The following is a 24,974-nucleotide window of genomic DNA, read 5'->3' as shown; positions in this document are numbered from 1 at the left end:
TATAACTTCTCAATCCTTATAAGTGAAATTAAAATTCCGAAATTCTAAGTAAGTCAGTTTATAATAGTATCTATCTTAAAGTTGTAATATCTATGTTCTTGCTAATATTCTTACATATGTTCATGCCCTTCTAGGATCATATAAACAGATCTCGATACTGGCTAGGGAAAATCACCCGAAAATTGAGTCATGAAAAATCAACATGTAAGAAAACAAAGTTCTCGTTCTTGCGAGATATACAGAGATCAGTAAAGTGTTTTTGTCTCTGTTGAGATATTCACAGTCTTGTCTCCTATATTGATTCTTCATGACTCAATTTTCAGACGGTTTCTTCAATGCTTTCGACATTGAGTGGTTAAGACCAATTTATATAATCGTGGTCCTTTCTTACCACGATCGTATACACAGGGTCTGGAAACTCCAGTGGAAGGGATAAGGTTTTTAATATCCGGAGGTGTATTTTATAAATCAGCCGCTAGCCATAGCGCTGCAATCCATTTGTTAAACTTTTGCATTTAACACCACCTTTGCTATCCTTACCACTGAAGGTAAAAAATATAAATTAAACTTTTCATAATTATAATTTATAACATAATTTTTCAATGTATTTAAAGTAAACATACAATATTTTATGTGACACGGTACAATTAATTGTTTAAATAAATGTAAATTGATATAACACAGAGTACAGTTCAGTTATAGATACGGTCGTATCGGAGATTGCAGATTACAGACACAAGGCGCGCTACAGAACCAAGCCTAACAAATCGATTGAAGCGCCTTGAGAGACATTTTTTGACCCAAAAGTGTCTTATCCCCTCCACTGGAGTTTCCAAATCTGAGTGTGTATACAAGAAGAGTTATTGCAAAGAGTTATACAACCGTGGTTCCTTACGACTTACGCTTACGACTTAAGATCGTGAAATTAGATGCTGATATAAGAGATTTGGTTAAAAAACGATTTGATCAATTTCGATTTATCACATTGGAGTTGAATTAAAAGTACTATTTTAAATAAAACTATCAGCAAAAATGTCTGCATGGAGGCAAGCGGGATTAAAGTAAAATATTTATTTCAAAAATACTTGCTTTTAATGTTAAATATCCACTATTGAAAAATATTATATAATCTGTGTTCACATTTCAGTTATATTAATTATTCGCAAATAGCTGCCAGACTTGTTAGACAAGCTTTAAAAACAGAGCTCCGATCAGATGCCCTAAAACGTGATGAAATAAACGTGAAATTTACTCAATGGAAAGATGGTAAACCTATTAGTAAGTATATAACTGTAATTTTTAACTTATTTTGTATTATTTATACAGAAAGACACAGTAATATTTTTAAATAACGTGAGTTTATATATATATATAATATAATAAATATATATATACATATAAATATATATTATATTATATAAGATGTGTACATATATATCTGTGGCTGTAAAAATGCTACATATCACAATTTCAAAATGTTTGAATTTATGCATTAATTAAACTGTAGAATATAGGATTCATGTATTTCTCAGAAAAAATGCATAAAATAAGTTTTATAGGTTCAAGGAAATAACGTAATTCAATCAAAGTTCAATATTCCATTCATATGCATTAGGCAAAACAATGTGAGTCCATCCAAATTTGGAGAATACGAATACTTTGGTCTCTCATGTGTAATTGCTTTTATTTCCTATTTTCATTAATTTGTTTATACCATAACTTATTTTATATAAAATAAAATGACCAAAATTATATTCTACATATATTTTTATTTTTTCAAGAATAGTACACTATTTTGAAAAAGACAATATGTACATTACTTTGTGTTACTATCTTATACAATTATACTATAATCCTACATATAAACATTCTTTTCTTTATTTGCAAGTAAAATAATTATAGTTACCAGGTTTTGGATTCTGTTCAATATAAAGCTATATTATTTCAGTATATTATTTAGTTACGCATAGTTATAAATCATGTACCTTCAAAAATTGATCCATATCCATAAATCAATATGTGAAAAATACTGGGCAATTCGATCCATTTTAGCACATATGTATTATATTTCACTACATGAAGTATCCTTCACCAAATGTTACCACTTCAATTCATGTGACTGTTATTATTTGCAGTGAGAAATGCTTCAAATTGATTCCAATGGTTTCATAGAGAGGCGCATTCTTATGTTAATAGCTTTTTTGTCTGTATGAACTTTGATGTATCAGAAACTTATGAAAGACAACTTTAATTTTTTAAATGAGATCATATATCTTTTAATGCATTGATTGATGCAGAAATATTATACAGAAATATTAACCGGTTTATATGAAAAAAAAATTTATCAATTTAATGTGTAAAGGACAAGGACAGACGCTAAGCGGTATTCTTGTGTTCACGCTGTCTTCGTTTTTCATACATTAAATTTCACAAATCAAAGTTAAAATATTTGCTAAACTAATTGTTTTTCGGTATAAATAGGATAATACTTTTGTGTAGGGACAAATTGCATTGATTGGTGTATTAAAAAATATATGATTCTGTTTAAAAAAATCAAAGTTAACCTTCCTGTTAAGTTAAATGCAAAATTAAACTTCACAAGTCCCTGACACGTCCATTCATAAAAGAACTGATAAGATCAGAATATACACCTCCTGGAACCATTCAATTTCTATCCAAACATCTCTCGCTGCAAATAATAGCAGTGACATAAATTGAAGTAGTAACATCTGGCGAACCACCTAGTATAGTATTGTTGAATTTGATGCATGTGTTTATTAAATTTTGCTAAAACAATTCTAAGACATTCGTCATATAAGATGCAAGATTGCACTGAACAGAAACGCGTTAACAGAAGAATGCTTGCTTATTGTGTTTATATTTTGATTTGGAAAAACAACTTAACTGCGATATGATCGAACAGAATAACGCAAGTCCACTGAACGTTTGAACTGCTCGTTCTATTTAAAGTATTCGTAAATTATTTCTATTATGCAAAGTAAAGGAAATATGCATTTATACCATAGAAAAGTGACCATGAAACATTAGTAATAAGGAGAATTGATGTTAAGAACATTAAATGATTATTAAATGATTAATATTTCGAAACTGAATACTTGTGATATGCAACGTTCTTCCTTACAGCCATAGATATATATACAAAATTGTTGTACACAATACAAAATACATGCATAATGTTAAATTTTTATATATACATATTACATGTATAGCAGAATAAGGAGATCAAAACTGCCCTTGAATAGATTTTAATATGTGATGAATCATTCAATAGTTTACCAATAGCATTTTTACCATACCATTTTTATGTATTGGCATAGTTATTAACTTTAATTTTGTGGTAAGATATATCATAGTTAAAAAGATGGAAAACTATTTTTGTCATGATATTTTGGATGAAATCATGAGATATTATTTGAATCTCATCGTTTTCGGTTTCGCCACAGTCGGCAATAGTTCTGTTTAATCTACTAAATACATAGATCTTCATAGCCCTCATTATCATATTCGGCCTGTGATTTTCTTCCACCAATTCGCTATAAATAAACTTAATACCAAATAGCTTAGAAAACATTCCTGTCTTTTTCTGTTCAGAGATATTCATTCTTTCCCCATACTTTTACATTGCATAAGGTTTTTTTTTATATATGTACGTTTAAAATTTTTTCTATCAACCATTTATTGTTACTCCACTAACTGTTATTGTCCGTGCCAGTTCTCCTCTTGTCTTCTGTATCAAAGGCAGCTCTTAAGCCTACAAAAACGGTAATCATTCTCCCCTTCTTTTCTCACTTCCCATCTTATGATATAATTTAGGAAATATATTTAATTCATTACCTCTGTCTCTCAAATCTATCTGAGTATTACAGGCATTCACCTTTTCACTTGGTACCATACAAAAGTGAAAAGAAATCCTCTGAAGTATCTGAGATACTTCATAGCGGCAAAGAAGTACTTCCATCACGTGCTGATATATGATTTTACTCATTGATTTACATCATATGAACTTTAGGTCAATATGTATATATATTTTTATAATTATGGATTCACCAGAAATAACCAAGTAGACTCTAGTTTTCTTGTAGGGGATTTCTTTCTAGCTTCATACAGTATCTTTATATAGCAAAGAATTATGAAACGTTAATACGTCTTGCTATTAAGGTTGTCTGTCTCTATCATTCATACCTCATATGAATCCAATATTAAATTTTTTGTTTATTCTTTCATCTAAATTTTGAAGATTCCAAATATTATAATTATTTTGATTCAATTAAATTATACTTTCCCAAATTTTTACTTGTAATATAAGTAGGGAAAAAGTATATCTTAAAAGAAAATTTAGAAAATTGAGGACTAAGAAATGTATCACCTTACTTCAGTCTCTCCTACAAGAGTAAGAACTTTTGCGACGATTTTCCTAATACTTTTGCTTTTTTATAAATCTAATACCTTCTAAATAGTTTCTTTTATAAATATTGAATAGTATATATAGAACTGTTTTCAACATTCCATTCAATATAACATTTTACATTACTAGAAGATTCCCTAAAACGCACAGACACAATCTTCAATAAAATTAGTATTCTTTTGACGTAATAATTTTATTCCGCTGAATTGCGGAAATGTCACCTTATTATAGTGTTAACCGAACACAAATATACTCATGGTTACGTATACATTAATTTACGCAATTATTTAAATATAAACTTGCGTTAATTATCATTATAACATTTGCTATTAATGAAAATATTAAAATTTTCTATTCAATTTTTGTTCAATTATAAAAATACCCGGTAGTATGCGTTATTTTTGTCATAAGATAGTTGGTCAACGGTATGTTAACAGGACACGTAGTGCGTACGTTATAGCATATTAAATTATATATATATATCATTTACAATAATACTTTTTCATTACAGCTGAAAAACAATGATAATAAACAAATAAACATGCGTAAATGTACAATCATGTGTAAGTCTTAAGTTTGGATTTCATATAGCGTGAAATGTTTATATAAGAATGCATGAGCATTATTTATCATAAATATTTTAGTGAATAAAATATAACAGCAAGGAGATTTAGATATGGAGATTCCTTGTTCAATATTAAGTAATTTACCACTAACATACCTACTATATAAATGTGTGAAATGTGTGAAATTTATATAAGTACAAGGTATAATCGAACGGTATAATCATAGACAGTACAATCCAAGAAGGCTTGATATGATAAAATAGAAACAAAATATATAACAATCACTTTTCATACAAGATTTTAATTCTGAGTAAATTAATGTCGAAAATTCGTCGAGTACACGTGCACATAGCTATAACTTGCAATGTTCGCGTTCAGTAATATATATATATATATATATATATTATATGTATCACCGACATTATATATATGTCGGGTTGGGGTTAGGGGCGTTTAATGAGTCTTCGCCGGTGTTGTTCATTGTTGTTGCACAAACGTTTATTACACAGATATACAGTGCTGGACAAAAGTATTGGCACAGCATGATTGTTATGATAGAAATGCTTATAACTACTAAACAAATTGATTTAAACAAAAAACTTTTTGACGTATTTATTTATTATCTATTCTAGTTTATTACATAACAAGAGCAACAATATAAATAAAATAATACGCAAAATAATAACAAAAATATATTTTTTGAACATTTTATGGGTGGACAAAACTATTGGCACAGTAGAATATTTACGCTTATAACTAATTACATAATAAACTTCTAATATTTTGTTGGCAGTCCTTTTCTTTTAAGGACTTCCTTTAATCTTCTGGGCATCGAGTGGACTAATTTTTTAGTGAATTCAGGTACAATATTGCTCCATTCCTGCAGAAGAACTTTCTTCAGTTCAGACTTGCTTGTGATATTATGTTTCCTAATTCTTTTTTCCAATTCGTTCCACACGTGCTCAATGGGATTCATATCGGGACTTTGAGGTGGTGTGTTTAATGTGTGGGCAGTATTATATATTATCCACTGACGAACAATATACGCCATATGTTTAGGATCTCGATCCTGCTGAAAATAGAAATCCCTGGGGAGGTTTAATTTTTGAGTACTTTTCAAAAGATTTTGCTTGAGTATATTTAAATATACATATTTATCCATTATCTCATCAATGAATATAAGTTCTCCTACACCCGATGATGCCATACATCCCCACACCATTAAACCACCACCCCCATGTTTCATGGTGGCTTGCAGATTCAGTTCGTCCATCTCTGTGTTGGGTTTTCGCCATACTAATATTCTGCCGTCAGATTTAAAAATATTAAACTTACTTTCATCTGAAAACATGATCTTTTCCCAAAAATCAGTATCTTTCGTAACAAACTCTTTCGCGAATTCCACTCTTTTCTTTTGGTTTATTTTACTGATGTAGGGCTTTCTTCGTGCTGCACGGGCAGAATAACCGGCATCCTTCAATACCCTACGTACAGTTTTGGTACTTACTTCTTTTTCACACTCAGCTTTTAACATCGAAGCAATTTCAGTCGAATTAGTTTTTGGATCCTTCTTTACAATATTTACGATTTTCCTTTTTTCTCGAATTGTTACCTTAGAAGGGCGACCACTCCTAATTTGATTCTCTAGATTTTCTTCACTTTTAAAGCGTTTTATGACTGAACGCACAGTAAAACGACTTCTGTTTATGATTTGTGCAATTTCGTTGTAAGATTTATTCATCTTATATAAATTTAATATTATTTTTCTTTCTTCAATTGTGGTTTCTTTCGTTTTTCTAGACATTATTACTCTTTCTTGGTTTTTTGTTGTTTAATAACTGAAGTCTCCAGTTTCACTGATAGAGTGTTATAATTAAGAAGATTAAAGGAAGTCCTTAAAAGAAAAGGACTGCCAACAAAATATTAGAAGTTTATTATGTAATTAGTTATAAGCGTAAATATTCTACTGTGCCAATACTTTTGTCCACCCATAAAATGTTCAAAAAATATATTTTTGTTATTATTTTGCGTATTATTTTATTTATATTGTTGCTCTTGTTATGTAATAAACTAGGATAGATAATAAATAAATACGTCAAAAAGTTTTTTGTTTAAATCAATTTGTTTAATAGTTATAAGCATTTGTATCATAACAATCTTGCTGTGCCAATACTTTTGTCCAGCACTGTAGTTGGTACAAGATTGACAAGCGGCCGCGGTAACTAGACGCTAATGACAATGACCCTAGGTTCGATATAGCGAATCCATGATCCACGGGATAACGAATGTACTTTGGCTTCGTAGTCTAAGTCGGACTCGTCTTACTACTCGTGATACAAGGATCGCTTGATTAGCTCTTTGCTAAGACGTAGATTATTCATCGATCGTACAAACATACTAGGCGTATGGCTAATGAGACTGCCCGAAAAAGAATGACTTTCCGTCACGACGACACTGCAGAGGAAAACTATAATGGAATGTGCCTAAGGGCACGAGATCATCGGATTCGTCAAAGAAAGCCTCCACTCGGAGGGTGAGGGAAATAGACGTTGCTGTTAATTGGTTAATTTCTATGTTGGCGGTTAGAAAAGGATGCTAGCCGTCCTTGAGAGAGAGTTCCTAGCAGGAAGCGTCGTACGTGAGCAAAACAGATCTCCCATATCTTCCTGCAATAGGTGACAGATTTACGGGCTGATAGAATAAAGACTGTTTGTCAATCTGAAGGACTTTAGTCAACTAAGTCCTAAGATTTGTAGCGGTTCTTCAGGCTATCTGAACATAAACTGTGAATGATGCATCGGCATCTGGCGATCATCTTACCCAAAGAATGGGGTCTGTGTGTGGCGAGCCGCGGGGCCGTTGAAACGTCTTATTGTCAAGTGTCGGCGCTGCCAATTCTTTAAAGGAAAGCTATGTAACTTCATATCTCTGTTAGGTGGAACGTTCATCCCGTGACCGTGGCTACGCTCGGCGACCGGTTGTCGCCTCGAGCCTAAACTCATTGTCTCAAGTTTCGAATGACTGTGTCTGGGTTATTTCGTAAATGCTACAATATTGAGGCTTTTCCAAATAATTCCAACGGGGGGGCCCGGTGTCCTTTATATATATATATATATATATGTATTACTATATATTATATATACCTACAATGTATACAAAAAGTGTTGGCACATCAGTGTATTTATTATAGCATTTACATATTAATTAATTAGGGTGAACTCGTAGAAAAACCACTTCCTCTCCGATTTCGATGATTTTTGAATATGTTGTTAAACTCAATATTTTGATTAATTCTTTTCTGTACACTAAGAGCGGAGCTCGTTTAGTTTCCGAGATATTCAAGAAAAATTGCCGGTTCTTTTTAGAGCACATTGAATTATTCTGTATATAGTACATTCTATAACGTATGCGTGAATATTGCTGGCCACCAGCTGCTTACCTTTTATTCATAGGTCCTGTGCACAATTGCATATATACAAGGTTGTAAGAAATGTTCGTTACAACTCAATTAAAAATGAATATCATTAATGTACAATAATTGAGTTTGGGTTTTCAACAACTGATAATGCTACATGAAACAATAACAATTCTGATATTTCGTGAATTAATATCAATTATTCATTTCCCTATTTTTATAATTATTTTATGATTTATATAAGCGTTGTTAGCCGCCCCGCGGCAGTCGGATTGAAAAATTTAACCCAAACCCACTACATTGGTGATATTCACTGATGATTTTCGAGTCATAAGTTATAACAAATATTTCTTGCAGCCTTGCATATACAACTGTACACATTTATAAATACTCGTTTATGAACAAAATATAAATATCTGGCAACCAATATTGATGCATACGTTGGCATAGATTTATAACTATAGACTGAAAGACACTGTAGTAGTATCAGTAGTTTTTTGAGAATATCTCAAATGCTAAGGTCAACCGCTGGTTATGTGTATAAGAAATAGTAGTTCAAAATATTGATATCTATAACATATTTCAAAATTATCAGAATCAAAGATGAAGTAGTTTTCCTGTAGTTTCATTAAATTTGTAATATCTTACAAAATATTAATTTTTTTTGGCATTGTATCCTAATACCTTTTTGTTCAAAATGGCACGAAGAATCAGTTAATGCAAACAAAATTGTAAGATTCGGTTTTTAAAAAAATGTACATTTGGAACTGTGCCGATGCACTTCTGTGAAAAATCGAACTATATGACAATAAACAGTGCAATGTAATGCAAACAAAGCAATCTTTCTATCTACGATAAAAACAGAGTTATAGTTCGGTCCGGTCACTAAGTCTACGTTCGGACCAGAATTCGCCTTGTGGGTTGGTTTCTGATCACCGTTGATATTTTCATCACCATTTGACCGACCTTGGTTTCGTCGACGCTCATTTCACCGAACTGAGTGAGTGTCTCTGAGTGTCGAGCAAGACATTGTTGGTATATAAATGATGTCGATAAAACTGGCATCGATAAAGATATTGTCACAAACTAATCCCACCCTGTGCATATACAATTAGAAATTGTTAAAATCTAAATTAGAATTTTCCCTTTTAAATGAAATAATAATAAAAATAATATTGAACATTTTCATCTCATTTTCATATAGAAGCATTAGTTTCGGGATTGTATACCATGAATATATACCATGAATATATGCTCTGTATGTTAAGAGATACCTTGTACATCATAATTGATTAAATACTAATAGTGATATACACTAACATATAGTAAAAAAACATATGTTATATATAATATATGTTATAATTTTATTATGGACTGTTTAACATTTTAACATTTTATTGAGCAGAAATTAAACTTATTTAATTCTATTTATTTATTTAAAAAATTTGGTAAGTTACAAAAATTACATTTCGTTATTTTTGTTGCAGAAAATCCATAAATTATATCACAGATTGTGGAAAAAATCATCCAACTCTTCAAATATATACATTATTGTATATGATATTGTATATGAAATAAGAAAGGGATCTAATAAAGTAGTATAGAAAGAATTTATATGTAGCAATTCAACATTCTTATATGAAGTAAAAATATCTAATAATATTATGAGCTTCTTTACTTTAATCCATTTAATTTAATCCACCTTCCTTTCAATAGATCATCTTATAGTCGGGCAATGTGCTTTACAATGTACTGAAAAAGACAGATCAGAAATTAAATATAATCCACATGTAAGATTTTATAAACTCACCTATGAATTCTGAAACAAGATCATTGTCGCTATCACCACGCATTGTACCTGTAATTTCTTCATCTTCAACCATAGGAAGAAATAAATGAATAAATTCAGCTGTATATGGTGGAGCTATTGCTTCTAAAACCTAATAAAATACCATCTTAGTATCATTAAACATGCTATGTATGTACACGTTTATTTAAAAAATAATTTTACCATACCTCTGTAACAAAATACCTAATTAATGATACATCTGTGTCTCCACGTTGCCAACACTGTTTGATATAACACACTACTGGTACCACGCAACCTCTACTTAATAAGTTCACCATTCTATCAATTAACATTTTTTTCATTTCCAACTAAAAATTAAAGAAGGAAGGTTATTAATTCACAAAAATAATAAGTATAAAATTGCTACTAACGTGTTTTACATTCGTTTCCTTAACTACATGCTAAATAAGTAAAAAATTAATAAATAAATTATAAACTTACTCATAATGAATGCACAAAATGGCACAACTAAGAATGAAATGACTACAGATGAAAAAAGCGAAACTGAAGAATGAATTATTTTTTTAATCTTTTGAGTAACAAATAATTCTCGGAACTATGTGCCTTAAGAGTGACGTTCTTTTCGATATATTTGTTAAAAGAAATTCATTTTATATCAAGTAATTGATTATATTATATCAAATTTGATTGAACTTTATTCAAGGACAAAAAATTGTTGATTTTCTGTATTTTTAATCTTGTACTTTTCGATACGTAGAATTTAAAAATACAAGTTTTAAGTTGCGTAATCTAGTGGTTCAAAAGTTATGACTATATAAAATTGAACATTTCCAGAATATATTGCACATTATTTTAACGCTATATTGGCTTCTATCCATGTCCCGTGCAATGATTGGATTCCGTGAAACCACTGACTGCACATGAATTGCGGTTATTTTGGCGGGTTAAGTCAAATGTATTTGGCTACATGTATTTTGCGTATGTTTGATCTTTCACCCGGATATAACTTTTATACTTACCTCATAATACTTTTTCCAATGTTTCTGGGGTATTCACTTGTGTATTTTTACGTCGTTACGTTTATTTTCGTCTTATTTTCTTTTTTATCGCTTTCTTTATAGTCTTTTTCTTTTATTTTTAATTCCTTTTCATTCATTTCAAAAGTTATGCCAGATTAGCTGTAGAAGGATACGTATATAAAACAGTCAATCATAGCGTGGAATTTGTAGATAAAACGACATTGGTTTTGGTTCGGATTAGGATTTATTTTCCAGGCGTCGTGAGACGACCGGTTACGTTAGTATAAGCTAATTGTTTCGCGAATTACAGCTTCTCATGGTGTGCATACTCAAAAAATAAAATCCAATTGGCAACCATCTAAAGACTGAAAAAGGGTCGCTTCTATGATGACGTATTTGTCAATCGCTTATGTGAATTTTTATATCGATATTTTTTCCGTCATAAGAATATCGATTTGAAGGCATCGTTGATGGCCGAAATCCGAAGACATTACATTTTTTAACAAGGCAAGCGTAAGTCGAGAGCACGTGAATATGATCATCTGTGCGGTTCACTCATTGGATGAGGTATGGGTAGAAGCCAATATGGCGTTAAAGTAACAATACCCTAAAAATGGTTAGTTTCACATGATTGCAATTTCTAAACCACTGAATTTCGCAACTTCAAACCTGCATTTTCGGATTTATTAAGCTATCGAAAACATAAAAAGTTGCGTATAATTGTACATAAAAGAAATCAATAATTTTTGATCCTATAAAATAATATTCAATCAAAATAGTAATTTTTCTTCAAAATTAGAGTTCATTAGTTATTATTAAAAAATACGGAATAATATACGTCAAATTTATTACGAAGATATTTTAAAATATCCGCAAAATAATTTTAATTATATAGAATATTTGATTTTAATTGTATTATTGCAAATATTTTAAGAAGTATCCTTAGAAGAAGAAAATGCTTTGTGAGAAGTTGTCAAAGATCGGGGGCGACATTGTAGGATAATAGAATATAAGTAAGTTGTTGCTAGGTCGCTTTCAGCTTTTGACTTAGCAGTAATAAAGATACTCTCGGCGAAATAATCGGCTACATTAACCATTTGAGCCCCAGGGGTCCTTGAAAAAACAGGATCGAAAAATCCCAAACAGCGCGATATCGCTCGTCATATTCGTTATTTTTATAAAATACATCTATATTATTATATGTGCGTACTATTAGTTTATAAATATTTCAAGTTTTGTTCAATAAAAATTATTAAGAAGATAACAATGAAATACAAAATACCGTCAATTGTCCGTAGCGTTCAAATATTCTGGGTCTTTTTGACATAAAATCGAAACAGCGCGATTGCGCTGCTTGGGGCTCAAACGCTTAAGAGATCACTCGAGGGAAAATCCATAAACAAGAATGCAGCTATAATTTATTCAACGAGGCGAGAGCCAATAGTTGCGGCCGCTGCAATCACATTTTGTTTGTGTCTGCTCTCTTCTCCTGCTGGACAGATTATAGGGACAATAAAAGGGAACAACTGCGACATTTCGAATGGGCCCACAAAACTTATTTCTCCTAAGCTAGGAAACTGTGAAGAGAAAAGAACCTTTAGACAAGGCCTTTCTTGACTAGCGCCGCATTGCACAATAGAACCGTTGATCTGAAACGAGGAAAAAACACATTTTTCGTTGTCTCTTGCTTTCTGTCCCAATGGAAGTAATATTAGGTTGTCCGGAAAATTCTTTTCATTTTTTAAATAGGAGGTAAGTATAAAATATATTTCCTTCTGTGTACCTTTCTTAAATGATGTATGATCCTTTCTCTTCTATCACCTTTTGCCATCTCTCCGGGAGCCTCATAATGCTATTTTTCCAAAATTCTCTTGGCTTACATTTAAAATATTTTTCGAGGCCGTTTTCTATTTCGTTTACTGATTTGAATTTTCTATTGCGAAGAAAATTCTTTATGGAGAGAAATAAATAATAGTTCGATGGTGCAAGGTCTGAAGAATATGGAGGATGTGGTAAAACATCCCAATCAAACTCTAAAAGTTTCGTTCGCACCGCTAAAGAAACGCGTGGCCCCGCGTTATCGTGGTAGAACACAACGTCACGTCTGTTCACCACTTCAGGACGTTTTGTGATAATGGCTTCCTTAAGTTTTTCGAGTTGGGTGCAATATTTTTCATTATTGATCGTTTGTCCTTCCAGAAGTAATTCTTAGTAAAGGATACCCTTCCAGTCCCACCAAATTGAAAGCAGCATCTTCTTCGGGTGAAGTCTTGCTACCGTTGGAGGACACTTACCTCGACTCGATCAAGATCGCTTGCGCGCAGTGTGTCGTAGAGAATCCAACTTTCATCCCCAGTAATTAACTTTTTAAAAAATGGCTCTCTTTTGTTGCGTTGAATTAACAAATCGCATGTCGAGATTCGGTTAAGGAGATTGCTCTCCGTAGCAATTAACGTACCCAATCTTTGTTAAATTCGCGGAATGTCTAAAGCATCTACTATCTCACGAACACTAGACCTTGAGTTTTCATCGAGGTAGGCTTTGATAAGGTCAGTATCAGTGGTGGATGGACGTTCGCTGCAATCTTCATTTTTCAGATTAAAATTTCCGACTCTAAACCTCCTAAATCAATTCCGGACTGTTTGAACAGTTATAGACCGATCACCATAAACGTCACAAATCTCCTTTGCAGTGTTTTTTTAGGCTTACTGTCTTGTTTAAATCAGTGAGACATAATATGACCATAATGCATCTTTTGGTTTTCCATCATTCACCACGCAAAAAATACTCGATACACTTTCTACTAACGTCGAGAACTGTTTTCTTGCTTCAGTAGAGGATAACTAGTAAACACACGATTGACGGTAGAGTGATCTGGTTGTTTGTTTACTTATGCAAAACAAGATAAGGCCCCGAGCGGCGAATGCGAAAAGAACTTTCCGGACGACCTAATACTTGTCCGCGGACGTGGTTTTTACGGGGCTTCCCCCCCCCCTCGGATGACGCATGTCTACCAATAGTTGTCTGTCAGTGTGGACACGGTTTTTATCTACGAATTAGTTCTAGACTTGAACTTTGTCTCCCCTTTTCTGCGGATTTTCCATGAAAGACATATGCTGATTGGTTGTGATACGGCTCTGTAAACAATTGTCTGCTAGTATGAACTAAGCTTAAGATTTTGTTTCAACAACTAGGACCTAGTTTTTGATATTGCACAGAGACAAGCCCGGCCAATAGATCAACGGTTGAAAAAGAAAGATTGATATGCCCAATTAAAGTATAACCGAATTTTATAATAATATCGTGTTTGGATTCGTTTTAATCAAGATAATCTCACTGACATGTTAATGAAATCTTTTGTTAATAAAATTTAAGGAAATAAAAAGTTTCGTCATTGTAGTAGTGAGGCCTGGCCGACACAAAAGCAAAAGCACATCTCACTATGCAGCTCTTTTGAGCGTGCGGAGTCTCTTCGATGTTTAGAGTCCGTCATAAAACGGTCGCCAATCATAGGTCGGATTTCTTCAGCTACGTGGAAATAATGTTATTTGTCGATAGCTATTGTGAGCGGTTGATGTAGTTTTTTGATTAGCTATCATTTTTGGGGGTTATAAAGCGAGATCATCTGATCGAGTATAAGGACGCGAAAACATCCGAGTGAGTAGAAAATCTGTACGCTGTTTTATTACGACGTAATGTATCCCTGTGCGCGATTTTTCCGAAATCTCATAGGAACAACCGAACTAAGTAACGAGTCACGATGTAGCGGCATATGAGTCATAGGACGATTCTACTATATTTCGCTATCGCTATTCTAGCTAATCACTCTGGATCTACGCGCCACGGATTTAGGTCCCGCAGAAAACTTGATCGATTTGCGCGATGCGATCAACGTGTTAATAATAAATGTTTGAAAGATCCAGTCATGATTTATGCCAATTAAAAATATACAATGACCAACTAATATTTATATAAAGATTGGCGTTACCATCTTTGAAATATTTGGCAAAATGTTGCATTCCGTTTTCTCCTTGTCTATTGAGAAAACCACTACTATACCGTATCAGTCTATGACAGGACAGAAGCTTGAACAGGAGAGACGAAAGTGGCGTCATACATGATAGTTGATTATTAATGAGATCTCAATGGTATCTTATAAGAATTTGCGAATAATTCATTTAAGACTACAATTATACAGGAAAATGTTATTCCTGTAAATATATCGTGGATAACTGTTGCATACAATAACATTAGCCAAGGGATCAGGAGTTATGTTGCGACAAAACATACCAATTTCTGTTGGCTTGATAAACGACGCAATGGGAATCGTAAAGAAATTTACGTGGCACGTGGCCAGTACTTCGAAGAAATCAGCTGGAAGAGGGATAATTGCTGGACTCATTACTTATAAAATTTGACAAAGAATCAATTGGAAGCAGATTCAAAGATACGAATTAGCAATATCTGATTTAGTAAACTAGAATTTAGAAACTAGAACAAAGTTCTCAATAAACTGCATGACGAAAGAGCACTTGTGGAAATGCAAAGATTACGTGGTCTATTTCCTACAAGCAACGTGTAAAAACAAGACACAAGTATACTTGAAACGAGAAATTAGTAATAAAAGACACGGGCGAAATCAGCTTTGAGCGACAAATCTATGTATAGGAACCTATATATAGGACGAAGTACACTTCCAGAGACTGCTCAATTTCATCGTTTCCTACCGTCGAACGAATAGCAGGGAAACGACCAGTTTTTAAAACTCAACGTGGAAGTTAAGAAAGTTCTCGTTCTACGTATGCATGACATACTATGAATGTCTCAGACAAAAACAGAGACATTCTATTCATCCTAGTCTGCTCGCAAGAACGCGGATCTTGTTGACATTCCATGTTGATTTTTCACGACTAGATAAGATGACAATATTTCCACTTCTGTTGACTTTACTAACTTTGGTAATTAGATTGGAAATAATTATCGGTGATGGAATTAAATAGCTTCTTGTCTATGCTAGTGTGAACTAAATAGGTTCTTATCTATGTTAATGTGGATCTCAATAGGTTCTTGTAGATGCTATAGTTTAAGTCGTGTAATACTTTGCCTCTTGTGTAACACTTGTATAAGGACCAATCAACTCGATATACGGGCGTGAGTATTCTCATTTCCTCTTTGATCATATAAACAAGTCTCAACACTTGCCAGGGGAAACCGTTCGAAGATTGAGTTGTGTCTAATCGTGAAAGATCGACATGGAACGTTATCGAAGTCCGCGTTTGTCTGAGACAGACAAAGATCAGTGAAGTGTCTTTGCTCTGTTGAAAGTATTCATAGCATGTTACGCATGTGCAGAACGAGAACCCTTTTGTCTTCTATGTTGATTTTTCTATGAACCCCAACCTAACCCCAACTAGAAAAACTTTTTCAATTTTCGGACGGTTAGTTGTATGTTATGCAGCTATGCTGTTATGGGGCCCGGTGTGTCGCCACAGCAGTTCCCGGGCACCCCTCGGTCGTAATAGGGACGGTCATTGTGGAGGTTTTAGTCGGTTGGAGTCCGACACTACCACGTCGCTCTTCCCTCTAGAGGCGGCGGGTGTCCGTGCGGATTTCCTCCACGAAAAAAAAAAACTATGTTGTTATGCGATGGAGATGTTAAGATTAGGCGAAACTTACACACATTTTTTTAAATGAAATCATATAACTTTCAATAAACTAATCGATGGAGCAAACGAAATTGTTATTTCCTATAAAAGTATTAACCTTTGACATAAATATATCAAATATATATACATATAGGAAAAATTATAATTTTATTATTACAAGATGATATTGATACACATACTTACAACTTTAAAACGACGAAGCAGATTTTTCCTAAGGACATAATTAAACAAAAATGTTACAATGCTTTCATTGTGAGCATGAAAAATAAATCTAGTGGATGAAAAGAATTTAAGAATCAGATATAGTTGACATAGTTCTAGTTGTTTCTTTGGAAATGCAATGATAATTATTCTACAATAGTCTATCGTGCGATATAACACATCCCACTTTTATAACAATCAAAACATTGTTATACCAAAGTTGAATAAGGATATTTGATAAGAACAAGAAGCGTTTCAAGTCCGAAAGTACCGACGCCAGTCGTTTTGAGACACGAAAAACAAATAGTAGCTTACATTAAATTAGTGGAGGACATAATATTTCACGAGCTACTGTAACTGATATCCTTAAGAAGGTAACGCAGCAGTATCATTTACATCTGATATACTCCACGCAATAATTGTCAAATAAATCCTTATTAGTAGGGGGAAAAAGATGCTATTTTTTCTATTATGTGTAATTTATCAATAAACAAAATATCTTTGATAATGTTGGTTTACTGAACAGACAGTTACTAATACTAGTCGGGAGAAAATCCTTATTGGCATAAGTCAATTACGATTATTATTGATCGATAAATATTTGGGCAATGGTTATATAGTAGAACTACGTTTTTCGTAAGAACCTCAATGTATACGATTTACCTCAATTTCCTTAAAAATCAGATATCGAGTTTATTTATAATTTGAATTTACTAATATTGTATACACACTCGTACCAACATAATAATGCTTTACTTGTATATAATTGTCGTGCTTAAAACCTTTTGAATTATTTGAATTCGTTTACATTATAAATATTGTTGATTTGTCGTGGAAATTCTGAAATGATTATCAAGAACTGCCGACTTAACGGTCATGAATTTCTTTCATTGAGATTATGTAAAAGAAAATGTTTATGCATATTAAACTACAATAGTTGATAAACTAACAAGTTCTTTTCCACAAAAAGGATGATTATAAACACATTCCGCGGTATCATAATGCTAAGAATAATATGTAAGAAATGCTAAGAACTCTTTAAAGCTTTAGAGAAAGAATACAAGCATGCATTAGCAATTAAGTGAATATCTTTAAATATTTAAAAATTTAAATAAATCCATTACTTTCATTGTGCTATGTTATAAACTTCGTCATAAAATTATACAGGAAATAACTAAATTTTTCTCATTACTATTCATCATTTTGCAGAAAGAAATACGCCATGCCGTTTCAGGAAATGTAAGGATAAATTAATTACTTTTTAATACAGATATTTTAATACCTTTTTATAGGGAATTAGTTGTATCGATCAGTGCATTAAAAATTATATGATTCCACTAAAAAAATGTACATAGTTGTCATCTATCTTAAATACCTTCACCTGCAACATCCTGCTATATTTTACGACGTTCTGTTTATCTCTTGTAATGTTCTAAAAGTATACTCTTCTACCTAGAGTACTTTTCGAAATATTTGCAATAGGAAATTAAAATGGATACACTCTGTATATATACACTCTGTAGTATACACTCTGCATATTGATATTAATTGTTAAACATATGGTTAAAATATTCTTACCTGCACAAGTATTTCCAGTTCGTCTTGTTTACTTTCAAATAACTGTACAAGAAGTTGTAACACTTTTGGATGCAGTAAAGAATGACAAACTACAACTTCATCAAGTAATGCAAGATGTACAGGACAATGTTCTGTACACAATTTAAAATATGATGGTTCGGTTACAGTACACTCCACCCATCTAATTATACCTACACTTACAACAGGAAATCTAAAGAATAATGTAGATTTTACTATATATAGAAATAAGAAATATCATATAACCACTAATATAATTTGTATACATTATACCTTATGCACTGATATAAAATTTGTAATTCTGCTATCAATTCAGTAGATCCTTTATTAATGTTACATATGTTATGGACTTTTTCTATAGCTTGAATAGTTGTTTTTAATTCATCCTTATTTAATTTCCGTGAATGCCCCTTCTTGGCTGGAATATCACATACACTAGCTGCATAAGCTAATAAATATATGTATTTAGACTTATGCTCAGGATTAATTTTTACACCCGGTTTAAAAAGTGCATCAACTAATAGTTCTGGAATTAATGAATTATTATTTTGTATATATTATAGCAGCTGTAAAAACAACAAATTGCAATTTTATAAATTACGTATATTAATACCTAAGAATTGTGGATTACGAAGTAATTCTATAGGAGGTGGTTCCGCAGTAGAATAATTTCGAAATAATACAGTAATATCAGCAGGATTTAAGGTATTCCGTGATAACATGGATGCAAGTGCTTGACATGCACTAGGGCTACTTGAAGCTCCATTAAGTGCCATTGTTATTGGAGTAACATCATGATGGCTGTAAATATATACATATATAATACATATATAAAATCAGTGTGCAATAATGTTGTATTTATTAAATTTAATTAATTAAAACTTGGTGATAATTAAACGATGGTTATCCCCATGAATTCAACATGAATTATATTTTTAACAAATGGAATAAACAGACAACAAATTACCTACGCTTCAATAAACAGCTTTTACTAATAATTTTGTGAGTTGTTTTTGATAAAAATGATTTCAAACAAAGACTAGAAAACAATATATTTCATTGATGTTAATATAATATTTGCAGAAAGCAAACAGTTGATATAAAAATAATATATGTATCTACTAAATAGCGAAACAGCCAACTTTTTTCCCGAAATTAGATAATAGCAGTCAATTTATAGAAAGTGGCCGTTAACAAATTTTGAATTACAACGTAGAAGAAAATGTTCAAATTGTTAAAAATGAAAAATACCGAACGAAGTACAAGAGGTTCATCATGTCTATAAGAGTGCGCATAGTAACATTGTATTAGAATTATTTTTCAGTTAAGCGCCTTGCGCCACACGGGACGGTGAACAAAATCGCTCAGTATTATCGCTTATAACAGCTATAATCTGTACAATAACGATCCATCATTGAGTTATCTAATTGCGACATCCATGAAAAAGTTAACGAAACTGTAATATTAAAGGTAGAGATATACGTGCGTGTTAGGGATTGGAACGGGTCGGAAGCCTAATTTCGTGTTAGCTTGGCAAAAAGCGGACGAGATCGGCTCGAAGCACGAGAGTCCTATTAAGAAGAGATGATATATAAAAAAAAAAGATAGTAATGAATAGATTTCAAACATCGTTCTCAAGATTACAAATGTAGTTTTTCCTCCTAACAACGTTGTCAACAACGTTAAGAGCGAAAAAAAGAAAGAAGTAGTGTGCCGACGGCGTATATTCCAATTGACCAATTTTGTTATTTTTCCCCATTGTACCTTGCAGTTACATGTGAGAGTGGGATTAAATGTTTTTTGTTTGTTCAATTCAGCTACAGTCATTTAGTGGTAATTTTTCTCTTAGTCGTTCATTAATTGATTGTGCAATAATGTGTAAAAGAAGCAGAATTGAGGATTCATATTGGTAAGAAATCGGAGAAATTACAAAGGAAAATTATGATAAGAAGTGTCCAAGAGTTCCAGTGACGATAGTAAGGAGAAAGAGACGGGAATTCAGCTGAATCTGGATAATCCTACATTGATGGAAGGCTTTAAAGATGGTATAGTAACAATAATCAATAAATGATGTTATCTTATATTATGTTATATTAATGTGGTATACAAAGAAGATAACGAACTTCCACAGGAGGCAAGGCGTGTTACATTTTTGCTAATGAATTTACATGAGAGGTAAATGTTATTGATCTTTCTTTTATCTCTCTTTTTTATTATATGAATTTGCACGAGAGGTAAGACAGATTGAAATGATACTAAGGAACTTGCAGGTTAGAAGATTATTAATGAACTTCCACGAGAGACAGGGCATGGTAGTAAATTTAAGAAATCATAAATTCTGTATTAACATGTTGATTAAAATAAATAAATAGTACGATATTACAATAATAGTACAAAGTTAAAGCAGGATGAAATGGAAATTGTTATTTTTTATCATTGTTATATAGAATAACAAGAAAATGTTCATCAAGATGACAGAATCCAAATAATGATCAAGAGAATGTAGATACGGTAGAGAAAAAAGTTATTAAGTTAATGGGCGAAGAGTCTAATAAATCCAAAACACTAGATATTGCTTTACACTCTTCATTAAAACTCAGATTCTACCACTGAGTTGTTCAGGGTATCGACAAGAAAGTTAAAGAAGAATTACTGAATAGTTACGCAAGAGCAATAGAATTAGATGTTCCTAAATTAGATCCAAAAATTTTACAAATATTATCGGAGTCTGCCGTGAAGGGGATCATTTATGTGCTGGACAATCAAAAATGAGCTGGTTTAGCTCTAACATTAATGGGTTCCTGACTGATTTATCCTGGCTGAGAGATGAATAAAGACTAAGTGATGCGGCAAAATTGACTATGAAAATCCAGCAAAAGAAGACGGAGTCCCAACAACAAGCATTCATATATTTAGATGCATCAAAACGATTATAGACCTCACAGATGCCAATACTGAAAATTTCTCATTGGGGGTCAATTTGTCAGCAAAAAGAAATAAGGAGAACCAGAAGTATGAAGGAATTTGTTAAAAATATGAACAATCAGCCCTTGGTCAGGGTCGCTGGAAGATCCTAGAGTTCAAGACAGCCTTTAATTAACCACTTGCGCTGGAAAGACGTGCCACGCACGTCGGAGGGCAGTTGTCCCGAAAATAAAAATGATGTACGCTGCGCAATTCCAAAGTGCATCACGTCGCATGGAATTATCAATATAGTATCACATACAAATCAAATAATACATTTATCTTATTTTAGTAATTTCAACCAATGTTCCGCACCGTAACCCAACCATTATACACTGTCCATTTCTTCATCTACGATACTTCACAATTCTTTTCTATTTCTATAACAACTTTTCGACAATAGTCGTTTCTAATTTTGTAGAGATACCATACACCTTCTTCCATTTTTATTTCTCTGATAGTCCTGTTGTCTACGATTTCTTTAACATATTCATTCGGATCAACAATAATACCCAAGGAGCCGTTACTGTCGTGTCGAAAATTATCTTTATTACCTCTGATTCCATCTGCCTGCCAGAAGGTTTGGTGTTTGCTGTCAAGTCTTTTACAAATATTATTAAAAATGTTTTCACAAAACATTTTTAGTTTCTTAATTGTTTTATTAATAGTAACGGTTAATCCCTACCGTGAGACACACGGAATTTCCGGTATTCCGGGATTGCAATTCTCATTTTTCCCTATCAATTTTTCCAATTACCAGCGATGACCAACGACGATAACAAATTTTACAGAGTGCATGTATTACTGATTATAAAGAAGGTGAAATATTCATTTTCCAAGGAATATTCCACCCAGAAAAGCTAAAAAAGATAAACAAGGTGGTGTAGAGTATGTGCAAAACAGAAAAAACACAGTGAAACTATGTGGAAATGCAAGGAATGCCTTGTGGCATTACATATTCCAGACTATTTTGAAATATACCATACTGTACAAAATTATTAATAAACAAAATTAGTATTCATATTTGTGTAAAATTCTTTGTGTAAGACTCTACCGAATCTGCTAGTTTCAGACGAGTTACAGTGTACGTATGTGTAAATTAGCAGTGCAAGTGGTTAAACTTAATAAGCCTGTGTCAGACATATTACAGGAATTTTCAGGGCTCCAATCGTTCTCATTTGCAATTCAATCCGAATCAGGGATTCAATCTAATGAACAGGATCAAATAAGCATGGGTAGAGGTAACAAACGCAGAGATGTTTCTACGTGAGTGGCAAAAAATAACAGAGGATATATTTATAATAAGTTGCATTCAGGGATACAATCGCGGAAGTGTTTTGAAAAGGAAGAAGAAAAAGAAGGAATCGAATTTAAAAAATATGTCGAAGAAACGAAGCGATAAATTATGGCTATACAATGGACAATTCAATTGCAAAATCTCATCGATTGCCTAAAAATCTTTCATCTCAAAATTCAATCAAGTTGAATGTACGAAACGTGAAATATGTCCATTTTCTGGGGTATACACGTATAATCCGTATGCTAATACCACGTTGAACAACAACGTATGAAATAAGAATGCTGATACAACAGTAGAATCTCTATGTACTACCATATACTGAGCTTATCAGAAGAGAGCCGAAGGATGCCATTGGAAATACAATTCTGGACGTCAATAACATCGCATTTCCGTTCAACGAAATTCTTTACGAATTGCATAACATTGAATTAATCACTCCACAAATATACGACTACGTTGAAAAACTACTTGAGCCTATTCAGAGAGAAAAGTAAGACATTGAAAAACACAAATTGGAAATATGAAAATTATTAATACAGGAACTGTTCACAAAGCAACGACGATCACATTGTTGTTCTGTGAAGATTACAAACGCGTCGTAATGTACGAAAATTATGAAATAAAAATTATTAAAATATCGAATAATATTACATCTCTATTTGTTACTGAAGATACAATGAATAAGATATTTGAATTGGAATATTGTATAAACCACATGTTCTCGTGACTATCCGGAAACGTTTTCATAATTAACAATAAATATGCGAGATTCGTTGAAATTGTGTAACATCTGAACGACAACTTTTTCGAAGAATATTCCCTAATAGATTGTGACTTTATGTCTAAGTCCTATTTTATATGTTGAGTTAATAGAACTTAAACAATGAAACAATTAAAAAATGAAAAGAGATAAATATTTTTCTTTTATTCCTCTACGATTTCTTAAAAAAGGTATAAATCAAATACGTAAAGGAATAAGATAGGTTATGTTACATTAAATGAATTAAAAATTATTTGTAAAGTATATAACGTGCAAAATACGTTTATCTGGAACGCTATGTAGCATTCTTAGATAAAAATACCGTATTATATTTCCCGGACTGAGGAGGGAAGAAGACGTAAAAAATTCCATAATGCTTATTTCACACGGTCCAACGCGATAAGGCAGACAACAACATTAAGAAGAACGCTACATATGAAAAAAGTAGATTTGACAGAAAATGCAAACGCAATACGAAATCATTCACCGTAAATGATCTATGTTTAGTAAAAGTCAACGGCAGGTATTCGGCGAGATGGGGACAGGGATTTAAGGATTCATATCAGGTAATAACAGAAGAACGGCAGAATCGACATCCCTTCGAACATCGGCGACGTCACAAAAATAAATGATGAATTCTAAGATGGATGCTTGATGATGGATGATGGATGGATCTAAGATGGATGCTTGATGATGGATGATGGATGGATCTAAGATGGAAGTTACAGGGTGTTAAATTTAAAATCCGAAGGAGCCAAACCCAAAAGGCTATCTTACGATCAATGGACATATCATGCTGCATCAGCCTTCTCAGATTGATATTCTAAGTCCAGTGCGAATTGTGGCATAGCCGTTCGAGAACCAGACTGTATGGAACGCTATACATTCTATTAACGTACATATCGATATACCAGCAGACGTCATATTGCATGGTCCTATCATATCATGGGATGTTTGTTGCTTGCCTTGTCTCGAGAGTACTACAATCTTAGTAATCTCAGAAATCATTCCGGAGAACAATATATACTAAACTATACATTACGTACTGTAAACAGTATTTGAAGTAAACTTGAAATAATGAAATGTTTCACTATCATATAAGCAGTATGGCACAGACGGCTGTGTTTGTGGAATAAAATCAATCAAATACTCGCATAACCTGCCTAAATTTCCTTATATGTTGCAGATCATAAAACAATCCATTAAAATAAAATACCTATTAAACGCTGCGGATACCTCTCAGTCAGGTTA

At 32.5% G+C, this 24,974-nt stretch overlaps 3 protein-coding genes and 1 long non-coding RNA gene across 12 annotated transcripts in view; 2 read left to right on the top strand and 2 right to left on the bottom strand.

The window, feature by feature from the left end:
* Positions 1-24,974, top strand: part of LOC132907531 (trans-1,2-dihydrobenzene-1,2-diol dehydrogenase-like) — a 216,956-nt gene that overhangs the window by 38,300 nt on the left and 153,682 nt on the right. The window lies entirely within an intron of this gene.
* Positions 504-10,069, top strand: LOC132907542 (protein stunted-like). Of its 3 annotated transcripts, none has more exons than XM_060960740.1 (4): positions 504-1,061; positions 1,148-1,278; positions 4,938-4,989; positions 5,071-5,322. In XM_060960740.1, the coding sequence occupies exons 1-3, from the start codon at positions 1,033-1,035 to the stop codon at positions 4,949-4,951; spliced, it is 174 nt and encodes a 57-aa protein (XP_060816723.1). In that variant the 5' UTR covers positions 504-1,032; the 3' UTR covers positions 4,952-4,989; positions 5,071-5,322. The 3 variants fall into 3 exon arrangements, with proteins under 3 accessions (XP_060816723.1, XP_060816722.1, XP_060816724.1); XM_060960739.1 differs by lacking the exon at positions 5,071-5,322 and adding an exon at positions 9,895-10,069 and having other exon boundaries at positions 505-1,061; XM_060960741.1 differs by lacking the exons at positions 4,938-4,989; positions 5,071-5,322 and adding an exon at positions 9,895-10,069 and having other exon boundaries at positions 519-1,061.
* Positions 9,822-24,974, bottom strand: part of LOC132907525 (negative elongation factor D) — a 27,321-nt gene continuing 12,168 nt past the window's right edge. For 3 of the 4 annotated variants that reach the window (XM_060960701.1, XM_060960702.1, XM_060960703.1), the window contains exons 7-12: positions 19,313-19,500; positions 18,973-19,225; positions 18,682-18,892; positions 10,424-10,564; positions 10,218-10,347; positions 9,822-10,159 (exon numbers count right to left, since the gene is read on the bottom strand). In XM_060960701.1, the coding sequence (XP_060816684.1) occupies positions 10,125-10,159; positions 10,218-10,347; positions 10,424-10,564; positions 18,682-18,892; positions 18,973-19,225; positions 19,313-19,500 (958 nt within the window). In that variant the 3' untranslated portion in view covers positions 9,822-10,124. Of the gene's footprint in view, positions 10,160-10,217; positions 10,348-10,423; positions 10,565-11,247; positions 11,396-18,681; positions 18,893-18,972; positions 19,226-19,312; positions 19,501-24,974 lie in introns of those variants that run through there. The other variant, XM_060960704.1, reaches the window with a different exon arrangement.
* Positions 12,638-16,333, bottom strand: LOC132907546 (uncharacterized). Of its 2 annotated transcripts, none has more exons than XR_009658209.1 (2): positions 13,020-16,333; positions 12,638-12,927 (listed from the first exon to the last, which is right to left on the bottom strand). It is a non-coding gene; the product is annotated as an uncharacterized LOC132907546 (long non-coding RNA). The 2 variants fall into 2 exon arrangements; XR_009658208.1 differs by having other exon boundaries at positions 12,638-12,885.

Source organism: Bombus pascuorum, chromosome 5, assembly GCF_905332965.1.
Source record: "Bombus pascuorum chromosome 5, iyBomPasc1.1, whole genome shotgun sequence".
NCBI lineage: Eukaryota > Metazoa > Arthropoda > Insecta > Hymenoptera > Apidae > Bombus > Bombus pascuorum.
This window is presented reverse-complemented; position numbering and strand designations above follow the sequence as displayed.

Bases quoted from the DNA above. Each gene is read 5' to 3' on its own strand.
- LOC132907542 (XM_060960739.1), top strand. From the start codon at position 1,033: ATGTCTGCATGGAGGCAAGCGGGATTAAA. The intron at 1,062-1,147 runs GTAAAATATTTA...TTCACATTTCAG, and splicing joins TGGAGGCAAGCGGGATTAAA to TTATATTAATTATTCGCAAA.